The 25,547-nt window shown below is 63.0% G+C and overlaps 3 protein-coding genes across 3 annotated transcripts in view; all 3 read right to left on the bottom strand.

Moving 5' to 3' along the window:
- The window catches only part of SWI5 (SWI5 homologous recombination repair protein), an 80,884-nt gene that overhangs the window by 20,566 nt on the left and 34,771 nt on the right, over positions 1 to 25,547 (bottom strand). The gene's annotated exons all lie outside the window — the stretch shown is intronic.
- Positions 466 to 12,196, bottom strand: SLC27A4 (solute carrier family 27 member 4). Its single transcript, XM_056108786.1, has 13 exons — positions 12,095 to 12,196; positions 10,856 to 11,022; positions 8,931 to 9,325; positions 7,891 to 8,049; positions 6,693 to 6,762; positions 6,507 to 6,598; positions 5,857 to 5,966; positions 5,525 to 5,734; positions 5,266 to 5,392; positions 3,461 to 3,598; positions 3,190 to 3,354; positions 2,937 to 3,083; positions 466 to 852 (listed from the first exon to the last, which is right to left on the bottom strand). The coding sequence occupies exons 2-13, from the start codon at positions 11,014 to 11,016 to the stop codon at positions 695 to 697; spliced, it is 1,932 nt and encodes a 643-aa protein (XP_055964761.1). The 5' UTR covers positions 11,017 to 11,022; positions 12,095 to 12,196; the 3' UTR covers positions 466 to 694.
- On the bottom strand, positions 17,162 to 25,210 carry COQ4 (coenzyme Q4). The gene is made up of 6 exons (XM_056108817.1): positions 24,938 to 25,210; positions 23,588 to 23,684; positions 22,843 to 22,945; positions 18,170 to 18,299; positions 17,911 to 18,004; positions 17,162 to 17,581 (listed from the first exon to the last, which is right to left on the bottom strand). Exons 1-6 carry the CDS (start codon positions 25,188 to 25,190, stop codon positions 17,404 to 17,406), a joined length of 855 nt encoding a protein of 284 aa, XP_055964792.1. The 5' UTR covers positions 25,191 to 25,210; the 3' UTR covers positions 17,162 to 17,403.

Raw genomic sequence — 25,547 nt, 5'->3', positions numbered from 1 at the left:
AGCTCCTCCCAGGTCCCTCCATTCAATGACAGCCCCTTGCACACAGCCACCGGCTCCTGGGGGCCCTGTGAGGTCTCTGCCGTCCCTCCAAATCCAAATCCGGGCCAGGGAAGAGGGGGAGGGCGGGGGGGGGGGGGGCAGCAGGCGCAGCACACAGGCTGGGGGTCAAGGCAGAGTTTATTGGCCCCTGAGTGCCTGCCACCCCTCCTTGTTGCCAGGCCAGGCCTGAGATGGGGGCGGCGGTGGGGACAGACCCACCGGCACGGAGGCCCGGCCCGCGGGACAGTCTGGTGGCCATGGGGGTGATGGGCTGGGGAGCGGCAGACCCGGCGGAGGGACATGGGGGTGCGGGGAGCAGCTGGGGGCGGGGTCAGGACCCTCTGTGGGCCACCGGCCCCTCCCCCCACTCTGCCAGCTTCCTGAGTCTGGGGGCTTCGGTGCTGGGCCTCCCCGCTCGGGAAGAGCCTGGTGATCCGCCGCCCCCCCTGCTCAGACCCAAGGCCTCGGCCTCTGGGGCCAGTCAGTCTCCACCTGGGGTGCACCGGGGGCCTTGCCAGGAGGGTCCCCAAGACATCACTTCGGCCACTGGCTTTCACAGAAAGCCCCCCCTGGGGGCGGGGAGAAGCGGCAGTGAGTCACTGGCAGTTGGGGGAGAGCCGGCCCTGCCTGCTTTGGTGTGGCGTGGCCGCGGGCCTCACAGCTTCTCCTCGCCGGCCTGGATGCGGGCGTAGGCCTCTTGGTCCAGCGGCACGTAGCGGCCCCTCCGGGCGTCCAAGTAGAAGAGCGGGTCTTTCACCACGGCCGGGTTGAAGGCCTCCTTCCGCAGCTCCGTCTTCTGCAGCTTGTAGGTCCCTGGGGGGCCGGGAGAAGGGGGGTCAGAGGCCGCGGGCCCTGCTGGTCCCAGGTACCCCCTGACGTCACAGCCCCAGAGGCCACCCCCTGTGTTTGCCAATGTCCAGCTCCGAAACTGGCAGCGTCCAACCATCCCACCGGCCCGTCTGAGAAAACACGTCGCTGGGTCAATATCTCAGGCCGCAGGCAGGGCTGTGCTCCAGGTAGGAAAAACTGGGATGGGCTGGGGCCAGGGTCGAGTACGTGGCAGAGGCCAGAGAGACAGGACAAGGGTGAGGCGCTGGCCTTGCATTTGGCCAACCCGGGCTTGATCCCCGGCGCCACATACGGTCGCCCTGAGCACAGAGTCAGGAGTGGCCCCTGAGCACTGGCTGAGTGTGACCCTTCACCTAAGAACACCCAGCAGAACCGACTGTACAGGACCCCAGACTCTGGGGGCTGGAGAGATAGCACAGCGGGTAGAGCGTTTGCCTTGCACACGGCCAACCTGGGTTCGATTCCCAGCATCTCATAGGGTCCCCTGAGCACCGCCAAGGGTAATTCCTGAGTGCGGAGCCAGGAGTAACCCTTGTGCATCTCCGGGTGTGACCCAAAAAAGAAAAAAAGACCCCTGGAACGCCCTGGAACCAGCCTTGCCCCAAAAGGCCCAGGCATCCTGGGAGTGCCGGGGCCCAGCATGGCCGGGGATCCGTGACAGCAGAGGGGCTGGAGAGGGAGGGCAGAAGGTGGGGTGACGCTGGGGTGGGGAGTGACTCAGTGGGCTGAACCCCGCTTTGCAGGCAGGGGACACAGACTCGAGCCCCAGAACTGCCGGGACAAACCCCAATTGCACTGAGCCGGAGCTGAGCCCTGAGCAGGGGTTGAGTGTGGTCCCAAAGCCCAGATAGACCAAAATTAGTCCAGTCTCTAACTCCGCTGCGGGTCACACTGGCCGTGCGTCACCTGCTCCACAGCCACCGGCCGGGCAGCCCCAGATGGACCCGAGCGAGGCCATGCTGGGCGCAGGAGGCGATGCTCAGGGCTCTGCACCCAGGGGTCATTCCTAGCACCCGGGGGGACCATACTGGGCTTGGGGGCTGAATCTGGGGGGCTGCGTGCAAAGCAAGTGTTCTACCCCTTGTCCTCTCTCTCCAATCCCTTGACTTTTTGTTTGATTTTGGGGCCACACCAAAACCAGTGGTCAGGGGCAATCCTGGCTCTCAGAGGACCCTTGCGGTGCTGAGGACCGGGGGGTCCCCCGCACGCAGTGCTGGCGTCTAACCCCTGTATGATTCCTCTGGCTTCCTTATAGCACTGTAGCACTGTCGTTCCGTTGTTCATCGATTTGCTCAAGCGGGCCCAGTAACGTCTCCATTGTGAGACTTGTTGTTACTGTGTTTGGGATATCGAATACATCACGGGTAGCTTGCCAGGCTCTGCCGTGCGGGCGAGATACTCTCGGTAGCTTGCCGGGCTCTCCAAGAGGGGTGGAGGAATCAAACCTGGGTTGGCCAGGATGGCTGTGTGCAAGGCAAATGCCCTACTGCTGTGGTATGGCTTCATTGAGGACTTTTTTTTTTCTTTTTTGGGTCACACCCAGCAATGCTCAGGAGTTTTACTCCTGGCTCTATACTCAGGAATTACTCCTGGCAGTGCTGGAGGACCCTATGGGATCAAACCCATAGGAATCGAACCTGGGCCGGCCACGTGCAAGACAAACGCCCTCCCCCCTGTGCTATCTCTCTGGCCCAATGAGCACTGTTTTCAATCAGCCCAGGGCAGATTTTTCAGGGGCTGCGGGGTGGGGGTGGGTGGGTGTCTCTGCAGCCAACCCGAGCCTGGCTGACTTCCGGCCCTTCCTGGGCAGGAGGAAATCAGAGCTACTGGCCAGTGCTCGAGGAGCTCTGAGTCTGGGGGCTCCCTGGGGCTGTGTCCTGGAGCAGAGGCAGGGGAGAGGGGCAGGGAGGTTGGGGCCAGGGTCTCCCTGCCCACTGAGGGCCACTGAGGAGGTGACGGAGGACAGCACTGGCCCTGCCTCTCCCGGGCCAATGACCGCGCGGTGGTTCCCGGCTCCGGCACTCTGGGGGTCCCAGGTGTGGCCGTACCTGTCTTGTGCAGCTCGGGGAGGAAGCGCAGGAAGATGGGGCGCGCATAGAGTGGCAGCTCCTTCTCCAGGCCCTGTGCAAACTGCTCCAGGTCGCAGGTGCCCGCGGGGTTGGCCACGGCAGCCATGCCCGCCCGGCCCTCGGTTCCTGGGGACAAAGACAGGCGCGCCGGTCGGTGAGGGGCAGGCCCGTGTCCCGAGGATGGGGGGGGTGTCTCCCCGTGGCCCCACCCCACCCCGTGCCCCCACATTACCTGGCACCTCCACGCCGTACACCGCCACGTCGGCCATGTCCAGCAGGCGGCTGAGGGTGCCCTCCACCTCGGTGGTGGACACGTTCTCGCCTTTCCAGCGGAAGGTGTCCCCGGTGCGGTCCCGGAAGTACAGGTAGCCTAGCTCGTCCATCACCAGCACGTCACCTGGGGGGAGGGGACACGAGGCGTGGGCCGGGCAGTCAGGAGGTAGGAATGGGGGGGAGGGGGTTCCTTCCTCCCGTGCCCCCCGTCCCCCCAGTGCCCAACCCACCCGTGAGGTAGGCCTGGTCTCCCTTCTTGAAGACGTCTCTGGCGATCTTCTTGTTGTTGGCGCCCTGGTTGAGGTAGCCGTCGAAGCGCCGCAGGGGGTCCTTCTGGATGATGCGGCCAACTAGCTGGCCCGGCTCACCTGGATGGAGGGGGGGGGTCAGGTGTCCTCTACCGCCCCCCCATGCTCTCTGCACCTGGACATCCCACAGTGCTCAGAGTTTCCTCGACACTGAGTTTCCCTGCCCGGGTGTCCCAGGCTCCGGGGAGCATCTGGGGTGGGGGTGAGGGGAGTCGTTGGAGGATGAAGCTCTAAACCTAAGGGACCCTATGGCGAGGGCAGCTGGCCGGGCGACACTTCCCGGGCGTGCCTCTGCTCAAGGTTTGTGGCTCCTTGTTATTTATTTTCGTTTCCATTTTTTTTGTTTTGTTTTTTGGTCTGGGGGCCACACCCAGCAGTGCTTGGGGCTTACTCCCCGAGGGACTTGGGGACCCTGTGCAGATTGGATGGGGAAAGGGTCTTCGCTGCTATATTACTTGGCTGGCCCTTTTGTTATTTTTGACTTTTTTTTTTTTTTTTTGCCTTTTGGGTCACACCCAGTGGTGCACAGGGGTTACTCCTGGCTCTGCACTCAGGAATCACTCCTGGTGATGCTCGGGGGACCATATGGGATGCTGGGAATCAAACCTGGGCTGGCTTCGTGCAAGGCAAATGCCCAACCCGCTGTGCTATTGCTCCAGCCCCTCCCTGTTCTTTTTTTTTTTTTTTTTTGCGTCACACCGGGTGATGCTCAGGGGTTACTCCTGGCTCATGCACTCAGGAATTATTCCTGGCAGTGCTCAGGAAACCATATGGGATGATGGGAATTGAACCTGGGTTGGCCACGCAAGGCAAACGAATGCCCTACCCTCTGTGCTATCGCTCCAGCCCCCCCCCCAGTCCCTGTTCTTTTTAACTTAAAGGGACGTCTTTAGAGGGGCGTCTCCCCAGTGCCCATGCTCAGCAGCAGCAGGACCAACCCCTGCGGGGCTCGGGGGGTCCGGAGAGGTGCTGGGAATTGTGTGCCATCATTCCGAATCATCTCCTTGTTCTAAGCTTTATGGGTTTCTTCTTCTTTGGGGGGTGTCCCCAGTGATGCTCTGCCCGGCGGTTCCTGGGAGGTCAGGCCACCAACCTGGGCCCCTGAGTGTGCCCGGCGGGCGCTCCAGTCCAGAGCCCTGCGAGGCATCTCCGCAGCCCGCAATCCTCAGGACGGCCCCTAGGTGGGGCTGTCACCTGCTCCATCTGCAAGTGCCGGGGCTGAGGCTTGGGGGTGGGGGCCAGAACTGAGGGCTGGGCCAGGCCAGGACCTGAGGTCCTCAACACAAACCCGCAGGGATGGACGCGTGGTGGGTGGGCAGGGAGGCGGATGTTCGCTGTTGCCAGACAGCTGGTGGAGGGACAGACGGGCAGGAGGGAGGGAGGGATGAATGGATGGCGGGCAAGCTGGCGGCTGGAGGGCAGACGGTGGAGAAACGGGCTGATGGGTGGACAGATGGACGGACGGACAGATGGATGGACGGACGGACATGAGTGGGGTGTAGAAGGGCGGAGGGACGGAGGGTGTATGGAAGGACAGACTGACGAGCGGCCAATGGGTACACGGGGGCGAGTGGGCAAGTGAAGGAAGGACTCAGCGCCCTGAGGGAGGAGCCGGCCAGGGGCCACTGGCCAGAGAAGGCCCCCCCCGTTCCCCCGTACCCCCACAGCTTCCTGCCCTCCTGAGGCCTCGCCCGCCTCTGAGCCCCGGTTTCGGCCCCCGCACAGACCTGGCTTGCAGGGAATGCAGACGCCGTCGCGCCCTCGGATCAGCTCCATGCTGTCCTCGTTGACACGCACCAGCCGGATGGGGTACACGAAGGACAGGATGCGGCTGTTGAAGCCACAGGCGCCCACCTGCCAAGGTCAAGGGCCGGATGCAGCCACGCGCCACCTGGCGAGTGGCTGGCCCTGCGCCAACCCAGCTGCCCGCCCGGCCCGCCACTGTCCTCGCCCCGCCTGCTGCCCGGCTGTGCCCGGCTGCCGCACCTGGCTGTCGAAGTTGCCCAGGCTGCAGTTGCACTCGGTGGCCCCATAGAACTCGGCCACCTGGGGGATGCGGAAGCGGCTGGCGAAGTCGGTCCAGATGGACTGGCGGAGGCCGTTGCCCAGCGCCATGCGCACGCGGTGCTGTGTCTCTGCCTCCCGCGGCGGCTGGTTCAGGAGGTAGCGGCAGAGCTCCCCAATGTACTGCACGATCTGGGGATGGGGGCACTGGCGTGAGGCTGGCCCTGGGCTGTGTGTGGGGGGCTACCCGCAGAGGACAGGGGCTCCCTCCGGGGGTCACAGCAGTACCAGCTCCCCCCACCCCCGCCACTCACGGTGCAGTTGTACTTGACACAGTCATCCCAGAAGCGTGAGGCCGAGAACTTCTTCCGGATCACCACTGTCATGCCGTGGATCAGGCACTGCCCGATGCCCACGATGTTCCCTGCGGGTGGATGGGCGGGCGGGCGGGCGGGGGTCAGCAGCTGGGACCTCCCCCAGGGCCTCCCCGTCTAGCCCGACTGCCACTCGAAGCACCTATGGGGGCTCGGCAACTTCTCCCCGACAGCCCCCAGGAAGCTGGCTTTGACCCTCAGCTCCTGCTCCCCTTCCTGGAATGTCACCCTCGGTCGGGGGCGGGGAAACCCAGGTGACCTGTTTCCGGTAGCCTGTCCTGACACTCCTCCTCCGGGAAGCCCAACAGTGGGCTGTTCCCCGCCGCCTCCCCCGCGCCTGTCTGCTGTGATCACACTCTGGGGCCCATCCCAGTCACAGGGGTGGGGAGGCCCTCGGACCAACACTCGGACACGTGACCCCTCACCGCCATGGCATGGAACGAGCGGCGAGGCCCACCCTGGCGGCAAGCAAACTGAAACTGGTCTGGAGCTCAGGGCGCAGCCATCAGGGGCCGCCCAAAGCCCCTGTGTTTGGACTGAGCTGCCGGCTGCCAGCACGGAGTGGGGATGAGGGGGCGGGGGCCGGTCACCTGCCGAGTGGTAGAGGGGCAGGCAGTCATAGACGACATCGTCGGGCCGCATGCGGAAGCCGTAGTACACCAGCGCGGCCATGCGGTAATACCTGCGGGCCAGAGGCAGAGTGGGCACCTGTGGGCGGCAGGGGTGGGAGGGAGGGTTCCCTGGCCGCCCCCCACACACACACACCTGCCTCCTACCTGCTGTGCACCACGATGGCGGCCTTGGGGAGCCCCGTGGTGCCCGACGTGTAGATGTAGAACAGCTTATCTGCAGGAAACAGACGGGGTGGGGTGGGGCAGCTGGGTCAGGACAGACAACGTCTATGTGTGCCGCCATCACACCTCCTCCAGGGAGCCTGTCTTGATGACCCAACAGGGGGCTAGGCCCTGGTGAGCACCTGCATCTGTCCCTTCAACCCCCATTTCCCGGACCCCCCAGGCTCTGCCCAGTCCAGGGGATCACCAGGGAGGTCTCCAGCAAGCAGGCCTGAGCACAAGGTCCAGGGGAGAAGGTTCACCCAGGAACCCCAGGTGAAGCGCCGAGGCCGAGAGCGGGGGCTCAAGCTGCAGCGAGTGGCGCTGTTCGAGCGCCCCCCGGCCAGCCTGTCCGTCTCCTTAGCACCCCTCACCCCCAGCAGATTGGCACGTTCCCCCCAGCACCCGGCACCTCACAGGGGGCAGAGGCTGCCCCGGAAGGGGTGAGGTGGGCTGGCTGCCCTGTTCCCGACCCCAGCACCCCATCCCCTGGCCTTTGCTCACTGTCCCACCCGCAGACGGGCATCATGCCAGAGGCTCGCTGGGATTCACTGAGGCATGCCTGGGTGCACTCTTCACCTGGGTGGTGCTCCCCAGGGGAGCACGGGCTGCTGGGGCGGAGATGGGGGGGGTCTTCCCGCAAGTGGCTACCAGAACACCCAGAGGAGCTGCGGGGACAGGGCCAAGGACAGCCCCCGAGGCGCTCCCGCCACACACCAACTCCCCAAACTCTCCACCACAGGCCCCGAACTGCCATGGAACCAGCGGCCCCTGCAAGATCGTGGCTGACGGGGGCGGGGGGTGCCTAGAGCCTGACACCAACTCGGGGACTCAGCCCCACTCCTGGGAGTCCCGCTGCACCCTGGGGGCAAGCTGAAGGGTGGGGAGCTCTCAGCCCAGCTGCAACTCAGGCCAAGCAGAGTCCCCCCCACCCCCACCCCCTGGTCCCACGGGGTTGCACCCATACTGGTCACCAAGGAATGTTTGTACAACAGAGGCATGAGCCGGAGCCCGTGGCAGTGCAGGGGCTTGTCCCGCAGCGCAGGCAACCCCAGGGGAAGTGGAGGGGGACCCCCAGTCAAGCACACGAGAGTGCCTAGCGGCCAGGCCGGAGGAGATAGGGGCTCTGCCCTGGGCCCACCTGTGAAGCCCTTGTTGGGGCGACTGGGCTGGTGCTTGGGGGCGTCTTCCAGCAGGGGGTCCAGGTGCTGTGTGCTCCTGGGCACGGCACTGGGGTCCCAGGAGCCCGAGCAGAAGAGGCCGAGCGCTGGGTCCAGGCTGTCCTGGATCTCGAGGACAGCTGCGGGGGAGATAGAGACAGGTCAGCCTGGTGGACGCAGGACCCGCCAGCCGCAGGGTGAGGGGTTCCGTTCCTGCCCGCCACGGCCCATTTCACAGATGAGGAGGACATGGCGGCCGGGGGCCATGCAGCCCCTCTGGCCTCCTTGCAGCGTGGGGACTTGGTTTTGGGATTTGGGCTGTCCCCAGCAGTATGGGGGGGCAGGGCCACTCGCAAAGTTTCAGGCTCCCCGGGTGGTGCTGGGGCACAGGCTGCCACAGGGCTGGGACGCACCCCCCCCCCCGCCCCCTTCGCGGGCCCTGGGCAATCTGTGCCATCTTCACAGGCCCTGGGCCCAGAGGGCCCAGATTCTCACCCACCCAGGCACAGGCTTGGGGCCCACTTCCTCCGCAGGCCTCTCCCTCGCTGCCCAGCACCCCCACACCCCACGGCAGCGCTTGGACACGCACCAGGCCACTGCGGGGCAGCCTGGGATCGAATCTTGGCGTCCAGCACCAAGCCCTGAGGACAGCGCCTCCCCACCCCCGCCCCCTTGACCCTCCGTGTCCTCAAACACTGAGCTGCCCACTGCGGCCGGGCCAGCACTGCCCTCCACCCCCACCGCTCGTCAGCCCAGGGAAAGGAGAGCAGGGAAGGGAGCCCCTAGCTATGCCCAGATGCCCACTCACAGGTGGGGAGAGATGCCCCGGGCAGGGAGGGGCCAGGCGGGGGGACTCATCAAGCCTCTTTGCAGGGGCTCGGAGGTAAGAGCTCCAGGAGAAACTGAGGCAGGGCCGCAGGCTCCATTCTTGGCATCTCGGGCTGACCTGTGGGAGCCCAAACCGCCTGCCGGGCTCCCGGGCTCCAGCCTTCGGCGTGTGCCCCCCGACCCCCCGGCTCACCTGGGGCCATCTCGCTGCCGAAGAGTAGGGCGCGCGCCCGGGAAGTGGTGAGGCAGTGGCGCAGGGCATCGCGCCGGAGGTTGGTGTTGATGAGTGCCGCCTCCACGCCCAGCTTGGCCATGCCCAGCCACAAGCCCACAAACTCGTTGCGGTTCTCCATGAAGAGAGCGGCCACATCGCCCGAGGCCAGGCCCTGGGCCTGCAGGAAGTTGGCCACGCCGCTGGAGTACTCATCCAGCTGGCGGAAGGTCCAGTGGGTGTCGGTGCCCTCGAAGATCAGGGCCGTCTTGTCAGGGTGGCGCCGGACGGTGTTGGCGAAGAGGACGGGCACCGTGGACTGGTCCTGCAGGTAGCGCCGCACTTTGCCCTTCACCTTCAGGAGCACCATGCCGCCGCTGCGGGGAGAGGGGGCTGCTGCAGCCGAACCCGGGCCCCCCCCTCGGGTGGATGGGGTTGGGCCTTTTTTGGGGGGTGGGGGTCACGCCAGCAAGCACTCTATCCGCCAGCCCTCAAGCTGAGCCCGGAACCCTGGAACTCTGGGGCCCCGGGGGCTCACGCCCTGGTGGCCTCTGAACTCTGTGGAGCCCACTGCTGTCCAGTCCTGCTGCAGGACACTGGGCCGAGCTCGGGGCCACCCACGGCTGCCCAGCCCCCAGGGCCATGGCAAAGAAAAGAACGAGTCCGCCTTTGTCTGGGCCCCCCCCATCCCGGGCGTCCTGGCCACCTCCTTATCCTGAGGGTGACTCAGTGTCTGGCTGAGACAGACGTTCAATACATTTGAGGAATCTCAGCAGCTGCCCCCTAAGCCCGCCCCGCCCCTGCCCACTCTGACCCCTGGAACCCCCGTTCCCGGCCTCCACCAGCTGATGCTCTTTGGCTTTCTGCCGCGCTCGTGAAACAGCCACACAGCCCAACAACCGTTCCCTCCATGAGGCCCTGCCCGGCACCTGCTCTGTGCTCCAGGCTCCCCTGGGGGGCCCTGGGGGGCCCCTTCCTACGGGGCTGCCCAGAACCTCCTCCTGCAACTGGCTCAGTGGTCAGTGCTGAGATGCCTCTTCTGGGGGCGGGGGGGGGGGGTCACTGTGCTTGTGTCCCCCACTTGTGGCACTGCCTGTTTCGGGCTTCCCACCTTTGCTCCCTGACAAGGTGGCCCTGGGCGCACGTGCAGACCTGGTGGTCCCCTTCCCAGCCCCCGAGCCGGTGAGGACTCTGGCCCGGAACAGCCTTTCTCTGGGGTTCACCCAGACGTTTGCTTGGAGCTGGACTCGCTCCTGCCCTCCACGCCCTCGGTCTCCCCCCCCCGCCCCCCGTGGTGCCCACTGGCATCAGCGAGACAGGCCTCCAGGCAGCTCACATGCCTGGGGAGCAGAGTCGAGCCCAGGTCACTAAACCAGGTTTGTATCTTTTGGGGAGCCATATCTGATTGTGTTCAGGGCATTATTCCTGGCTCTGTGCTCAGGGATCATTCCAGGCAGGCTCGGATGACCCGAGGGAGGGAGGGGCGTCGGAGATTGAACCCGCTGAGCGGCATGCAACCAGAAGCCCCAGGCCCAGCTAGGGAGAATCCGTGAGCCTTTTTTCTTCACTTTTGGGCCACACCAGGGGTTCTCTGCCTGGTCCTTCAATCAGGAATCACTCCTGGGGGTGCTCAGAGGGGACCATATGGGAGAGGCTGGGGATCGAACCCGGGTTGGCGGCAGGCAAGACAAGTGCCCTCTCTGCTGTGCTAGGGCTCCAATACCATGAGACTGTGACCAGGGATGCGGAGACCCCAGGGACCAAGGTCAGGGGCTGAAACGGAAGCCGGGATCTGGGGACCCAGGGGGGCCCAGGATGGCCCAGCTAAGGGTCTGGTCTGGGGAAGGGGTGCTGGCTGGGGCATCGCGAGCCCAGAGCGGCACGGGAGACCCCAGGAAGATACTCACAAGACATCGCGCCGGATGGTCTTGACGAAGACCCGCACGAAGCGCCAGCCGCCCGAGCCCAGGTACAGCAGCAGCACGGAGCAGCCCACCTGGGTCCAGGGCAGTTTCAGCACCAGCCTGGAGACCAGGACCAGGCCCAGCAGAGAGGCCCCGAGGAGCATTGTGGCCTGTGGACACAGGTTATTCGGTGAGTCCCGAGATGCCTGGGTATACCCCCAGAGGTCCACATCCCATCAGACCTCGCCCTCCTGACCCGGTCCTCTTGCCCGACTGCAGCAAGAGCCTCAGGTGCACAACCACTGTTCCAGGTGTGAGTTCAGAGGCTCGAGCCCCAAGATCACATGACTGTGCCTCCCCGGGGACTCGGGCAAGTCCCTTCGGGCACTTGAGGCCTCACTGTTCCCCTCTCCGGAATGGGTACACGGATACCCTCACTCAAGACTTCTCCAGTCCGGACTGGGAGCCGCCTTGTCCTCCCGGGCATTTTAGTGGCCTGGACAGGGCTGGGCGGCGCCAACACAAGAGCCCCGGCCCGGCTGCCCACCCAAAGCACAGGGAAATGCTGGGGACCACCGGCCATATCCCAGCCGTGGTGGGGAAGGGGTCCCCGTGGTGGGAAGGGGTCCCCACTTCGCTGTCGCCCCAGGCAGGGCAGCGCCGTGCCTCCGCGCGGCCCATAGAGGGCGACCGAGCAAACAGGTTCGGGCGCGAGGTGCGGAGAGGTGACCGCCCAGGTGGGGGGGAAGGTGCCCGCGGGAGGGGGCGCAAGGCGAGGGAGGGCGCGCCCCTCCGGGCGGCTCCCGGCGCCGCCGCCGCTGCCGCCGCGTCGGGCTCCGTGGCGGGGGGCGCGGGGCTTGGGGGTCCCTGCCGGGCTGCGGGGCGCCTTCCCGGTCCCCGCCGCGGCGCTCGGGGCCCGGGCAGAGGCGCCGGCCGCGCTCCGCCGGCTTGGGGGGAGGCTGAAGGTCACGGGCGGGATGGAGCGGGAGCGGGTCCGCCGCGCGATCGCGCCCAGCGCTGGACCACCGACGCCCGCAACCGTCGTCCCCGCCCCGGCTGGGGCCACACCCGCGCCCCCGACCCCCTCCCCGGCCGCGGGTCCGTGGCCCGCGCTCCCCGCGCGCCCCCCCGGCCCCGGAGACAGGTGGCGGCCGCGGGCGGGATGCCCGTGCCCGGAGCAGGCGCAGGGCGCCCCCCGCCCCCCAACGCCGCCCCGGCCCGGCCCGGCCCGGCCCCGCTCACCGGCGTCGGCCCCGCCGCGCGGCGCCCGTCCCGATGCGGCCCGGCTGCGGAGCCGCTCTCAGCCCCGCCGCGCCCGCTCCGGGCCCTGCATGGCCCGGCCGCCCCGCCGCGCCCCGCGCCCCGCGCCCCGCCCGCCGCTCCGCCCCCGCCGCCTGCGCCGAAACCGGCCGCGCCGGCCCGCGGCACCGCCTCGCGCGCCTCCTGCCCGGCCGCCCGAGTCGCAGAGCCCGCGGCCGCCCGCCCCGCGGCACGCCGGGACTTGTAGTCCGCGCGCCCACCCCACGGCGCGGGACCCCCGCCCCGCCCCGCGCGCGCCCCGCGCGCACCGTGCTCGCGCGCGCCCCGGCCGCGGAGATTGCGCACCGCGCGCCCGGACCCGGCCGAGCTTGGCACCGGCGCCGCGCCACGCCCAGGCCGGGGGTGGGGGTGGGGGGCAGAGGTGTGCCCGGGGGCGACCCTGCCATCTGGCCGTGCGCGCCCGCTGATAGGGTGCCGGGCTCCTGGCCCATCTGGGTGTGGGCATGCAGAGCTTGGAGGCCGATTCTGCCAGGAACCAGCAGAACGGCTGCGGGATTTTGTTTTGTTTTGTTTGTTTGTTTTCACCTCTGTCAGGTCATTGATCGGGTGCAGGAGGGCTGAGACCACCATAAAGTTAGCACGCAGGAGGGATTCTTACCCATCATCGCGTTATCTTGTACGTACCAGACACCTGGTGATACAAGAAGCAGAGATGGGGCAACCTTTGACCTCTGATCACGGCTGCCTGTGTGCAAACCAGTTAACCTGTGAGTCTGTGCCTTCGCGTGTCCGCCCTGCCCTGCCCTGGGACCGCTTCCGGCCCTGGTCCCTCCAGGATCCAACGTGCTGGCATTCTGGCCCTGAAATAGAACCTAATCCCTTAGTCCAGTAGAGCCCTTAAAAGGGGCAGAGGGGTGGTGTGGCTATTCAGTGGGATTAAAAACGAGATTTTAGTCCGATGAGGATTTGGATCTCTCTTTCCTAGAACGCCGATGCGGCCTTTGGGGGAGCTGGATGAGTGAATGTTCCTCCTTCCCCTGGGCCCTCCATTCAGGGGACCAGCCCTCTGCATCAACAGGCGTGGGCAGCTGCTCAGCTCAAAGTTCAGAATCTCTGGGGCTGGAGAGATGGACAGTGGGGCAGGCGCTGGACTTCCATGCGGCTGACCTGGGTCCAATCCCCAAACCCTGTCAGGTGTAATCCCTGAACACAGAGCCAGAAGAAAGCCCTGAGCATAGCTGGGTGTCACTCCCAAGCAAAAAGTTCAAAGTTTCTTGAACTGGGGAGACGGCTTGAAGGTCCGGTGCGCCCGCTTTGCATGCAGGAGGCCCAGGTTTGATCCCTGGCACCACACGGTCCCCAGCACGGGGCTGGGTGTGGCCCCAAAGTAACAAAAACGGAAAGCAAATTTCACGCCAACATTTTACTTCTTTTTGGTTTGGGGCCACAACTGGAAGTGCTTGGGCCTTACTCCCGGGGAGCGGGGGGCTCAGAATCAAACCTGGGTGGGCTGAGTGCAACGAAGGGCCCTGCCCACCATCCTGTTCCTTTGTCCTCTATATGTGTACTTGTTGTTTTTGTGTTATACCTCCATAGGCGGGCTGGAGTGATAGCACAGTGGTACGGCATTTGCCTTGCGTGCAGCCAGCCCGACCGAGCCGTGTTCGATTCCTGCACCCCTCCCAAAGAGCTCAGCAAGCTACCAAGAATATCTCGCCCACATGGCAAAGCCTGGCAAGCTACCCGTGACGTATTCAATATGCCAAAACACAGTAACAACAAGTCTCATGATGGAGACGTTACTGGGCCCGCTCGAGCAAATCGATGAACAACGGGAGAACAGTGACAGTGACAGTGACCTCCATAGGGCTCAGGGGCTACTCCTGACTCAGTGCTCTGGGTCACTCCTGGCAGTGCTCAGAGCATTATGTGGTACCAGGAATCACACCTGGGCTTCCAGCACGCCACGTCTATACACTGAGCCCCTGAGCTCTCTCTAACCCATCTTTTTTTTTCCCCCCAAGCCCCTCCCATTGCCACTGATGCTCGTGGGGGCCACACTGCACTGGGGGTTGGTCCAGACCACAAGCGCCGCAGGGCTCTGCAGAACACAAGCATGTGCTTCACCACTTGAGCCACGTCCCTGGCCCTGAACATTTCCATTTCCCTTTTTCTTGTTTTGTTGGACCACACCCAGCCATGTTCAGGGCTGACTCCTGCCTCTGCACTCGGGAGTCACTCTTGGTTGGGGCTCAGGGAACCCTACGGGATGTCGGGGATCAAACTCCAGGTTGGCCCCATGCAAGGCAAACTCCCTCCCCGCTGTACTATGGCTGCAGCCCCAAAGTCTCCATTGCTTATCTGATCTCGGCGACATCCCCAAGCCACCGGGTGGACACCAAGTGAATTGTAGAAAGGTTGTGCAGTCATGACCTGACAGCAATCGTGGTTCCCAGACTCAGTGGCCAGAGTTCACGTAGGATCAAGTTCTAGCTGTGCCCATGATCTCTGATTAGATACACAGCCAGCAGCCAGAGCACAGAAAGGGTGAGTGATTGATAACAGAGTGAACTGCCGGCTCCGAACTCCTCTGTGGGTCTAAACATGGTGACAGCCATATAATGCCTGAGGTCAGGCAATTGGGTCTGGAGTAGCAAAGAGGCTCCCTGCCGTTCCCCCCACACCCGCCGGCTGTCCATGTTGGTGAGGCCACAGCAGAGCCCCACTGGACAGTTGGCCAGCCTGAGGGGAAGAGGGCAGGAGACGGAACCAGCCTTAGTACCGTCTGGTTGCTTATAACCTGTGGCAAACGCCTGGCGTGCATGAGGCCCCAGCACTGCCCAGGGTAGCCCCGCTGGCCCCAGCACTGCAAGGGAGCCCTCTGCCCCCAGAGTAACCAAGGTGCTGGGCTGGAGAGATGGCCCACCGGGCTGGGTCCCAGACTTTGCCTGCTAGAGCCCAGGTTCAATCCCCAGCACTGAGGAGGTCTCTTGAGTGCTGCTGGTGTGACCCACAAACAAAAGAAAACCAAACCCCCAAACCTCAAGTTGCTTATGGTCCAGTTGGCCACAATGGAAAACAGGAACTTGCACCCCACCAGAATGTGTGGGTTCTCCCAGGGGTACCCTTCCCTCACCCCAGTCAGGCATGTCTGGGCAGCACCTTGGGCAGATTCTGCTCCCCTGGGGCAACTCAGGGTCCTCATCTGTAGTCTGAGACCTGAGCATGGAGATTCATTCTCTGGGTTTCTGGCTGGGGAGTGTCGACTGTTGGGTCAGCCTGTTCCACTAGTGACAAACCCAACACCTGCCCATTTGGTTTTGGGGTCCTTTTGCTTTTGAGGGGGTGGGTTTGGGCCACATCTGGGGGTACTCACAGGCTACTTCCAGCTCTGTGCTTGGGGGTCATTTCTGATGGTTCTCAGAGGACCATGTGTGATGCCAGGGCTGGGATGGGGATCAGCCCCACGCAAGGTAAATCTGAATCCCTGTATTATATATCCGACCCCCATTTTTGTTTTATTTTTGGGTCCTCCGGGACCCAGCCAAAGCCATGCTGAGACCACTCTCCACATGCTTGGACGAGCCTCACACATGAAGGAACCGGCAGAAGAACCCAGGTGTGCTGGACCCGGGGCTGAGATTTCCAAGCCTGCTCGGTTCGGGACTGCGCCTCCTCCACCCAGATCCCCCATCTTCCAGTAGCTAGACAGTTACACCCACCAAGTGCCGTGTAACCCCATCAGTGGCCAGGATCCAGAGACTATAAAACCAAGCTCCCGGAAGCATGCGGCCACAAATCCTCTTATTCTCTAGTTCTCGCTCTCAGAGAACCCAGCAGGCTACTGAGAGTATCATACCCGCATATATGCCCGACTGGCAACACCTGTAAAGGTGATTAGCGGCTGCCCCAAAAGCCTCCATCCCTCTTGGAGAGCCCGGCAAGCTACCGAGAGTATCCCGCCCGCACGGCAGAACCTGGCAAGCTACCCGTGGTGTACTCGATATGCCAAAAAACAGTAACAGTGAATGGTCCTCATTCTCCTGACCCTGAAGGAGCCCCCTATATGTCATCGGGCTACACTAGCACGTGACAGGGACAATGGAGACGTTACTGGGCCCACTCGAGCAAATCAAGCAATGGGGTGATATTGATAGTGATTTTTGGGTCACACCTGGTGGTGCTCAGGGCTCATTCCTGGCCGTTGTGCTCAAGGATCACTCCTGGCAGGGCTCAGGGGACCATATGTGGTGCCGGGGGTCCAATCCAGGCCAGCTGCGTGTAAGACAAGTGCCTTCCCTGCTATATTCTCTCCAGCCCTCCTGCCCCTTTTCGATTGATTATTTTTCGGTTTTCACCTTCCACTTGCACCCAGTGCTGTTCGGGGCTCACTCCCATCACACTAGGATCACCGTAGCGCTCTCGCCCCAGCCCAGCCTACCAAGACCCTAGGCGGCTTTTCAGCACCTTCCTTGGGTAAATCCTCTTCCTGGAACACTGGACGCACAGCCTACCACACAGCCCACTCCCCGTGTTCGTCCCACCAACACCATCCAAATGCACGCAGGCTGACAGGGACGGCATAGCGCGCCCATGAGCATCCTCTTAAGGGTGATCAAGCCCTGGCGGCTGGCGGGGAAACAGAGGCCCAGGAGAGCCGGGCTGGGCTCCTGGACAACTCCGCACCCACCTGGGGCCTACGTGCTGGCCCTAGAACATGAAAGGCTGGGCCATCTGGGACATGTCTCTGGGCGTCCACTCCCTCTGGGAGCATGCGTGTCCCCCACTTCTTAACCTGGAAGATGCCGAGCGGCCACCTCCAAACACACCTGCAGCCCAGACCACAGCCAAAGACACCTACCCTCCTCCCTGCTTCTCAGGAGCCGTGCCACGGCCCTCCACAGCCCCATGGAGCGAGGGGGGACGCACTTTTCCTCCCTGCCCTGATGAGATGGGCTCAGAGAGGGCAGGTTGCTCTGCTGGAAAAGGGGGGCTCTGTGTTTTGCCCAGGCAGGAAGAGCAGACAGATGTGCAGAGAGATGTGTAGACAGGCGCCCTTTATTCCCAGGGGGACACTCAATGGCTCCCCCTTGCTTCTCAGGCCAGTGGAAGGTGGGGAGCCCTCCCAGCACTCAGGACCCCCTGGCACCCAGGAGGGGGCCGGACACCCTCAGTCCTTGTCAGACCGCCAACTTCTAGTCCCACGAGGTTCTCCTGAAGTCCAGGAGCTCCGTGACGAGGAGAGAGGCCCAGCGGGGTCCAGCATGGAAGAACAGGTGGCCAGGTGGGCCTCAGGGGTGGGGCCCGGCGCTGGGGGTCCAGGGGGGGTCGGCGATGCCCAGTTCTTCCCGCAGTGCCTTCAGGGGCTGCTCCCAGCGGCGCTCGTAGTACAGGTTGAGGACACAGGGCGCGCGGCGGCCGCTGGCCACGGCCCAGGGGATCAGCTCGGAGACCAGCACGCGCAGGTTCCTAGGGCAAGGAGACGGGGTGACGGCTGGGACAGGCGGGTGGCTCCCACCCCCGGAACCCCAGCTCCTGGCAGCCAGGTGCCCCTTTAGACTGTTAGAGCAAACCCTCCTCAAGCGAGGGAACCTCCCCCAACTCCAGAAAGCAAGCAAGACACCCCCTTCCCTGCCCGACACCCCACGGGCTGAGCGCCCTGTGCATGGCCCGGCTTTACAACCATGGCCAGGCTGGCCTCTGAGCCCCACTGACCGCAGAGCTGGGGGTTGAGCAGGAAGACGCTGGCTTGGCCCGGCCTAGCCTGGCCTCCCTTGCACGCCCCGCAGAGCACTTACGGGGCGTTGAGGTGCATGGGGCCGAAGAGTGCTCCCAGGACGCACATGGGCAGCCCGGTCTGCACGGCCTCGAACCATTTCACGACGATCTCCCCTGGGGGATGGTAGGGGTGAGTGTGGGGGGCCCAGGCAGCAGCCGGAGGAGAGTGGGAGCCTCAAGGACCCCCCCACTCTCCTCCAGCCTCCACATGCCCAGCCCTGCCCCCCCTTGGACCCTGCGTACCCCACGCCGGACGGGGTTGGGGCGGGGGTGACTCACCCAGCATGTTGGTGGGCATCCCTAGCAGTGTGTGCAGCATGTCGTGGACCTCCCGGTACCGCTGGATCACGTAGGCCAGCTCCTCGTCATCCACGAATCGGGTGGGCGCGCGGGTGTCTGGGGAGACCCTCTGACCCCCAAAGCCCCGTTTGGCCTCTTCCACGGGCAGCACAGTCCCCCCTGCCCCAATTCCCGACCCACCCCCCCAAATCTCTGGGGACCCGACATGGCCCATACCGGCCACGGGGGTGCCCTCGGGCAGGAGCGTGGTGTACTGGGACACCCCTCACCCCCGGCCTGCCAACGCCCACATCTGCCAGGGACACAGGACAGCAGGGGGTTGGGGGGGCTTGCCTTGCACGCAGCAGGGTTCCATCCCTGCCTCCAATGCAAGGGTCCCCCAGCACAGAGCCAGGAAGGGCCCCTGAGCACTGCTGGGTGAAGCCCCCAAATAAGAACTAAAAATAGAATTCCTTCCAGGTCTACTGAGGCCGAGCAGGGCCCCCTCATAGCCGGCTCCCGCTCACTGTCACTGGGCAACACCCATCCCCCTTGCCGCCATGGCAGGAGCGTCCCTGTATGGTCTGCACTGAATAAGGCCGGGTAGGGTCTGAGTCTCAAAATGTGATGGTGCCCACACGGAAGTCACGCTGGCCTCGAGCCCCAAATCAGGTAGCTGTAAGAAACCTTTGGGCTGCAGCGACAGCATGGTGGGGAGGGTGTTTGCCTTGCACATAGCCAACTGGGGTTCGACTCCTGGTACCCCATACAGTCCCCTGGGCCTGCCAGTAGTAATTCCTGAGCACAGAGCTAAGAGTAACCCTTGAGAACCTCCAGGGGTAATAAAAGAAAAGAAACAAAACAACAAAAGGGCCAGAGACCAGAGAGATCGTATAGCAGGAAAGGTGTCAGCCTTGCATGCAACCCCCCAACACACACACCATACACAACTAGACAGCCCCTCCAGCACTGCCAGGAGTGACTCCTGAGAGCAGAGCCAGAAGTAGCCATGAGCATCATTAGATGTGGCCCCAAAACAGAACAAACAAACCAAAAAGAAAACAACTAGGGCTGGAGAGAGTACAGATTAAGGCATTAGCCTGCAGCTGACCAGGATTCAGTCCTCAGCATCCCATATCTCAGAAGGGATCCCTGGGTATTCGCCAGGTATGACTGAAACCACTGCCACATGTGCGTGCACGCGTGCGCGCGCACACACACACACACACACACACACACACACACACACCACACAGTTCTCCTCTCCTCTCTGTGTGGAGTGAGGGGCCCACCGTGGGCCTGGGACAATCGAGGTAACTTGTGCTCACTGTGGCCTCCCAGATGCCTGGGTAAATCCAGGGTTCCGGTTCCAGAGGCCCAAAGCGAGTCCTGGGAGAGTTCCTTATGCCAGGCTGCAATGCCAACCATTACCCTCACCTGCCCGCTGCAAGCAAGAATGTGGCTGTATAGCCCCAAAGCTGGGGGACATGGAGCCTATGGGGCTGCAGGGGCCGCTGCCCCGGAGCTGATGGGCAGACCCCCACCCTGTGGAAACCAACAGGAGGGGCGTTTCTGAAGCCACACGCGTGTGCACTCTGCGCAGACTGTCAGGCCCGAGGAGACAGCGGGGTTCATGGAGGAAGACCCGCCCGGATGCGGGCTAAGGGGCACACAGTACTGGGAGCTCGGTCGTGTCCACCGCACCCACACCCGTCAGGAACCAGTAGGTCCCAACGGGGCTGGAGGTGGTGCCAGGACCAGCCATCAGATAAGGAGGGAGGCTCAGGAGACGAGGCCCGGGGAGGGCCGGAACTCAAGTCCAGGTCATCACAGGATGACACTCGTCCCTCCCTGGGTCAGCCTCAGGGAGGGTGGCCGCCGCCCTGGGAACCTTGGCCTACATTTCCGGAGGGACTCAGGTGCTCCTCTGCATTCCCGGGCCGCTGTGTGGCAACCTCTCAGGCAGTGGCCAGGCCTGCACCGGGGAGACCGCCTCCAGCCACGGGCCTGAGCAGGGGCAGTGCCAGCCGGGCAGAACGGGGGCGGCTCAGCTCACAGGTGAATCAGAGGGCGTGGGGGCAGGTCAGGCCTCAGGGACAGGAACCTTCTCGAGCAGTGACTGTCAGCCCCCCTGGGGTCACCTTTAGTGTCTGGGAGACAGCTGGAGTGTTGACATTCACAGGGGTACTGTCAGCACCAACACACACAAACACACACACACTGCAGAGACACACACACTAAATTGCATATACACACTGCACACATTCTGCATATACACACTGCGTGCCACACACTGCATATACACACTATATACATACACACACTGCATATACATACTGCACACACACACACACACTGCACATAACATATCCACACTGCACCTATACACACACTGCACATACACACCACACACACACACACACTGCACATAACATATCCACACTGCACCTATACACACACTGCACATACACACCACATACACACACCCACCACCAAGAGCCAGCCGGCCCCAGGTCCAGGGTGCCCAGGGGAACCCCCTGTGCTGGCCCGAAGTCCCCTCTGCCCACTGTGGCCCTCCTCCAGCGGGGCCAGTCCCACGGCAGGAGAGCCTGAACTGGCCAAGCACTGGGCGAGTACTACTAGGCGGGCAACGAATGGAGTCCAATGGCCTCTGACGGATCAGATCAGGTTACAGTGGAGCCCACAGCAATGCCCCCCTGTTTAGGACCGTCCTGAGCACAGGGCTGGCTTTTAAAAGGTCCTAGAGGGCAATCTAGAAAAAAAAGGAGGATTAAAAAAAAGTTGTTTTAAATATATCTAAAATCAGAAAAAATCAGATCAGGTTACGGTCCTGCTCCAAACCCACTGAGATTCTTCCTGCTCCTATTACAAGAGACAACCGTCTCCTCTACAGCCGCAGGGCTGGGCCTGGCAGCCCCAGTCCCGCTCCGGCTTCAGTCTCCAGGGCACTGGGGCACTGGCACCTGGCAGGGATGGCCCTGGGCCTCCCCCAACTGAGGCGGGTGCTATGCCCTGAGCCCCCGCCTGAGCCTGGCTTTCCCTTTTATTGAAGTGGGTTGGGGGAAAGCGTTGGTCTACACCCGGGGGTTCTCAGGGCTACTCCTGGCTCTGTGCTTGGGGACTCTGCAATGCTGGGATTGTGATAACCTTGTACTCTCCCTCCCCCCCCCCCAGCTCCCCTGCCTCCCTTCACTCCTGGGGGCCACTCCTCATCCTTCAAGTGTCCTCAGGGATCTCCCTGAGAGAAGGGTCCATTGGTCTAGGGTCTTTCTAGAGTGGACGCCGGGCAAGGGCCAGCCCATGGGATCTCTGCTGGCTGCAACATCCTAAATTGGGGAGCCCAAGCACATGTGACACATATTTTGCCAGAACTTTTGTTCGTTGGTTCTGGGGGGCAGCCCCAGCGGTATGAAGGAAGTCAGCAGGGCGGGAGCCCTGAGCCCTGAGCCTGCCCATATGTGCTGTCTCTCCCTTCCTTCTGGGTTCGGCTTTGTGCTTTTGCGGTCTTTGCCGGGTGCTTGGGGGCAGCGGTGCTGGGGACTGATCAAACCTATGCTTTGACCCTGGAGCGATCTCCCTGGCGCTGGAACTTTGGAAAGGACAAGATGGAGTCAGACCTGCTTGGGGGGGGGGGGGTTACTCCTAACTCTGCCCTCAGGAACCACCCCTGCTGGGACTCAGGGAACCATATGGGATGCTGGGGATTGAACCAGGATTGAACGGAGTCAGTCACATGCCAATCAAGCACCTTACCCACTAGACTATTGCTCTCGCCCTGAAATTTTGTCTGTTTGTGAGGGGGCTACACTCAGCGATGCTCGGGGATTACTCCTGGCTCCCTCTCGGGGATCACTCCTGACAGTGCTCAGGGGGCCATAAGGGATGCCCAGGATCAAACCAAGGACAGCTGTGTGCAAGGCAAACGCCCTCCCCACTGTACTATCTCTCCAGCCTGAATTTTTTTCCTTTTAAGAAGGCTACTCCCAGCAGTGCTCAGGGTTATGTGGTGCCAGGGATCTCACTCATGGCCTTGCGAGGGTAAGGCTTTTCCACCACCCGACTCTCCCTGGCCCTGATAGGATTTATGAGCATTTCCTTATTTTCTGGCTTTGTCATCCACCTGTCCAACTTGAACCCAAGATTTGTGGTGCGGGAGCACGTCTGACACCCCGCTATCTCCCTGGCATGGGTGACAGCAGGGACACAGGGCAGATGTTCAACAAATGAGTTCAGCGCGTCCGTGTGCTTGAGGCTCCGCGTCCCTGTCCTGAGTCTGGGGCTGAGGCCGGGACACAGCGCTGCGGCCCTGACGGGCGTAACCCACACTGGCCTCCAGCGGTCCTGACTGTGCAAACCCGGTGAGCTGGCAAACTGCTCTGCGCATCTCTTGGAAGGGGGAAGGCACGGAGCAGATGGGCTCGGGTTCGGGGAGGACTCGGCGGGTGACACCGGAGCCAGCGGCAGCAAGCGGTAAGAGTCTAAAAAATGCTGCCAACAGGCCGTGTGCAGCCAGATTCCCGGCACCTCTGCCAGCCCCCAGGAAAGCCACAAAGCGTGGCACCAGGCGGATGGGCACCACCCACCCCGGTGGATGGCCGGGGCTGTGTCTCTGACAGCTCCCCACGCTGCCCAACTCCGCCATGGAAACTCACATTCTCATCCAGGAAGCGCAGGTACTCACGGCCCAACGAGCCTTCCGGGAGGCTGCGGAGTCTCGCCAGGTCCAGGGTGGACAGGGAGATCCGGGGACGCTCCCTGCGAGGTGGAAGGGGAAAGTTAGCTCTAAGGTGGGTGCAGCAAAAGCAGGGGCGAGGCCCACCTAGAGGTGAAGGGAGCCATGGCACCCCAAATCACCATGGGGCTCTGACCGCTAGCGGGGATGGCAGGGATGACACCAGCTACAGGCTTGGTTTCCGGAGACAGCCCAGGGGCCCAGGGGACCTGCCTGGCTTGCACAAGGACCTGAGCTCCACATCCCCAGCTTTGTGTCACACCCCCCTACCCCCACCCCCGGGCCCCAAGAACCCCTCTAGTGGCCCTGTCCAACATCCCCAGGCCTGAGTAGGGCCAGCTGCTGAGCACTAAACTGTCAAACCTTCCAGGCCGAGTGTTGCTGGGGCTGCAGCCTCTGGGGCCCCTTGAGCACCTAAAAGGGCCCCCAATCAGTATGCAAACTCAAGGTAAGGTCAGGCCTGCAGGGCACAATCAAGCCACAGGCGATGAGGCGCCAAAAAGAACCACAAAGACCGGTGGGAAGTCACAGCACTGAGAGCTCAGTGAAGGCAAGAGCCAGGGTACCACACCACAGCCAGCGCCATGAATGATGCTCATGGAGCTGCCATAGATCCCCCAGAGGACTGAGCCCACCCACCCCCGCCCCGCACACCAAGCACCTACTGCAGGATCTGGGCGCCCTCTGGGTGCCCCCTCATCTTCTCCCGGAGCACCTTCAGGGCTCGCAGTCCCGTGGTTTCTCCCAGCACCGCGACCATGTCTGAAAGGCAAAGCCGGGGGAAAGAACTGGACCTAGGGGGCAGTCCGCTCAGCTGCCCACACCCTGAAGCAGGGAAGGACCCCCTGGGCTCCGCAAGAAATCAGTGACTCTCACTAAGGTCATTCAGTCACTTGGGGAGGGGGCAGTGAACGGCTCTTAGGGGTGAAACCACTTTCACACCCATTGTCCCAACAGGGAGTTGTGACAGATGGGGTGATGGCATGACAGTGTGGCATCAAGGTTCGGGGTGATCGCTCTCCAGGTTATGTTGTGCAAAGGGCTTCACCTTTCCCAGACTCCATGCCCTCCTTTGTGAAGTGCAGTGAATGCTGTTCTCTAGGATCAGCTGAGGAAGTCAAGAGCATCACCCACTGAAGCAGTGGCCTGAGGGCTCGCTACGGTGCTCGCCTTGCATGCAGCAAGATGCAAGTTCAATCCCCAGCATCACCAGGGGTTTGATCCCTGAGCACAGAGCCACAAGTAAGCTTTGAGCACTAGCAGGTACGACCTCAACTCCCCCCTTACTCCACCTACCATATCCCCACCCCCCCCAAAAAAAACAAAAGTGTAGCGGAGTCGCCAGAATAAGTGCTCTGTGAACGGTTAGCATGACATTTTTTTATTAGGATCAAATACTTTCCATCCTTAAATCTGGCAAGGGCTGTGGCTGGAGCAATAGAACAGTGGGGAGGGCGTTTGCCTTGTCACGGGGGTGGTGGGGGGGGGATCCACGTTCGATCTCCGGCATCCCATATGGTCCTCCAGGGGTAATTCCCGAGTGAAGAACCAGAAATAACCCCTGGAGTATCCTCGGGTGTAACCCAAAAGGCAAATCATTAACTAAGAAACCTGGCAGGGCGAGAAGGGCACTGGAGAACGATGTCCCGTTCCTACACGCAACTAAAAATGTATTGCGCGTTTCCACGGGGCCAGGCGCTAGGTTGCTAGTGATCGAGCAGAACGTTTAATTTCTAGGGAGCTGAGCGCTGTGGACCGCGCTGCGGCAGCTTTGGTCCAGGGTGGAAACAGTTTCAAAAGAGGAGGCCCAGGGAGGAAACAGTTTCAAAAACAGAGAACCGCAACGACACGCCCCTTCCTCGTGCTCCTCCCCACCCGGGCAACTTCAGACCCGAGCCTCGGGAATCTCCTGGGTGCAAGTGAGACTTGGGGTGCCCGGCCGGGCCCACGCCCCGGGTACCCACGGGTCAAGGGGCCACGGGGCCGGCTCCCGGGCGCGGGCGCGGCGGCCTTACCGTGCCGGTAGGGGTCGTAGAGCGCCATGCCCGCGGCGCCCGCGGCCAGCAGCGCCTTCTGCAGCGGGGACGTGGGGATGTGCTCGGGGTAGAGCGGGGCGGCGCCGAGGCTCGCGGCTCGGGAGGGCACCTCGCGGGCGAGAGCCAAGGCCGCGGCCCCAGGCGCCGGTCTCCGGGCGCCCCGAGCCGCCAGCCCGCCGGGCCCCCGGAGCGCGCGCCAGGGGCGCAGGGCGCGGGGCAGCAGGCTCGCCATGGGTGCGGGCACCCGGAGGTCGCGGCGAGTGGGCGGGGCGAGTGGGTGGGGCGGGGCCGGCGCCGGAGCGCCGGGAGGGTCAAAAAGCCTGCCTCCCGCCGAGAAACGCCTGGGCGCGGCGGCCAAAATTAGCGGACACGAAAGACGAAAAGGAAAATCCAAATGATCCGTCTTTCACCTCCTTCCACAGAGGTAAAACGATCTGCATGTCCCAGGAAAAAAATAAATAAATCGGTCTCCAAAGAAGACGAAACATAGTTTTCTTGGAGCGTTCAGCGCCGGACCCTTTCTTCTCTCACTGCGGGTTTCCCAGCCGGGACTCTAAAAGAGAGACTCACTTCCGGCGCCGGGCATGGC

Source organism: Sorex fumeus, unplaced genomic scaffold (assembly GCF_029834395.1).
Source record: "Sorex fumeus unplaced genomic scaffold, SorFum_2.1 ptg000233l, whole genome shotgun sequence".
NCBI lineage: Eukaryota > Metazoa > Chordata > Mammalia > Eulipotyphla > Soricidae > Sorex > Sorex fumeus.
The sequence above is the reverse complement of the archived record's forward strand: the minus strand, read 5'-3'. Positions and strand labels throughout refer to the sequence as shown.

Excerpts from the sequence above, each read along its gene's own strand:
- SLC27A4 (XM_056108786.1), bottom strand. The coding sequence starts at position 11,016 with ATGCTCCTCGGGGCCTCTCTGCTGGGCCTGGTCCTGGTCTCCAGGCTG. Across the intron at positions 8,050-8,930 it reads CGGCAGCGAGATGGCCCCAG|CTGTCCTCGAGATCCAGGAC; the intron begins GTGAGCCGGGGG and ends TCTCCCCCGCAG. Across the intron at positions 5,735-5,856 it reads GTGTCAAGTACAACTGCACC|ATCGTGCAGTACATTGGGGA; the intron begins GTGAGTGGCGGG and ends CCCCATCCCCAG.
- COQ4 (XM_056108817.1), bottom strand. The coding sequence starts at position 25,190 with ATGGCGAGCCTGCTGCCCCGCGCCCTGCGCCCCTGGCGCGCGCTCCGG. Across the intron at positions 22,946-23,587 it reads GAGGGCGCCCAGATCCTGCA|GGAGCGTCCCCGGATCTCCC; the intron begins GTAGGTGCTTGG and ends TCCACCTCGCAG. Across the intron at positions 17,582-17,910 it reads CCCATGCACCTCAACGCCCC|GAACCTGCGCGTGCTGGTCT; the intron begins GTAAGTGCTCTG and ends TCCTTGCCCTAG.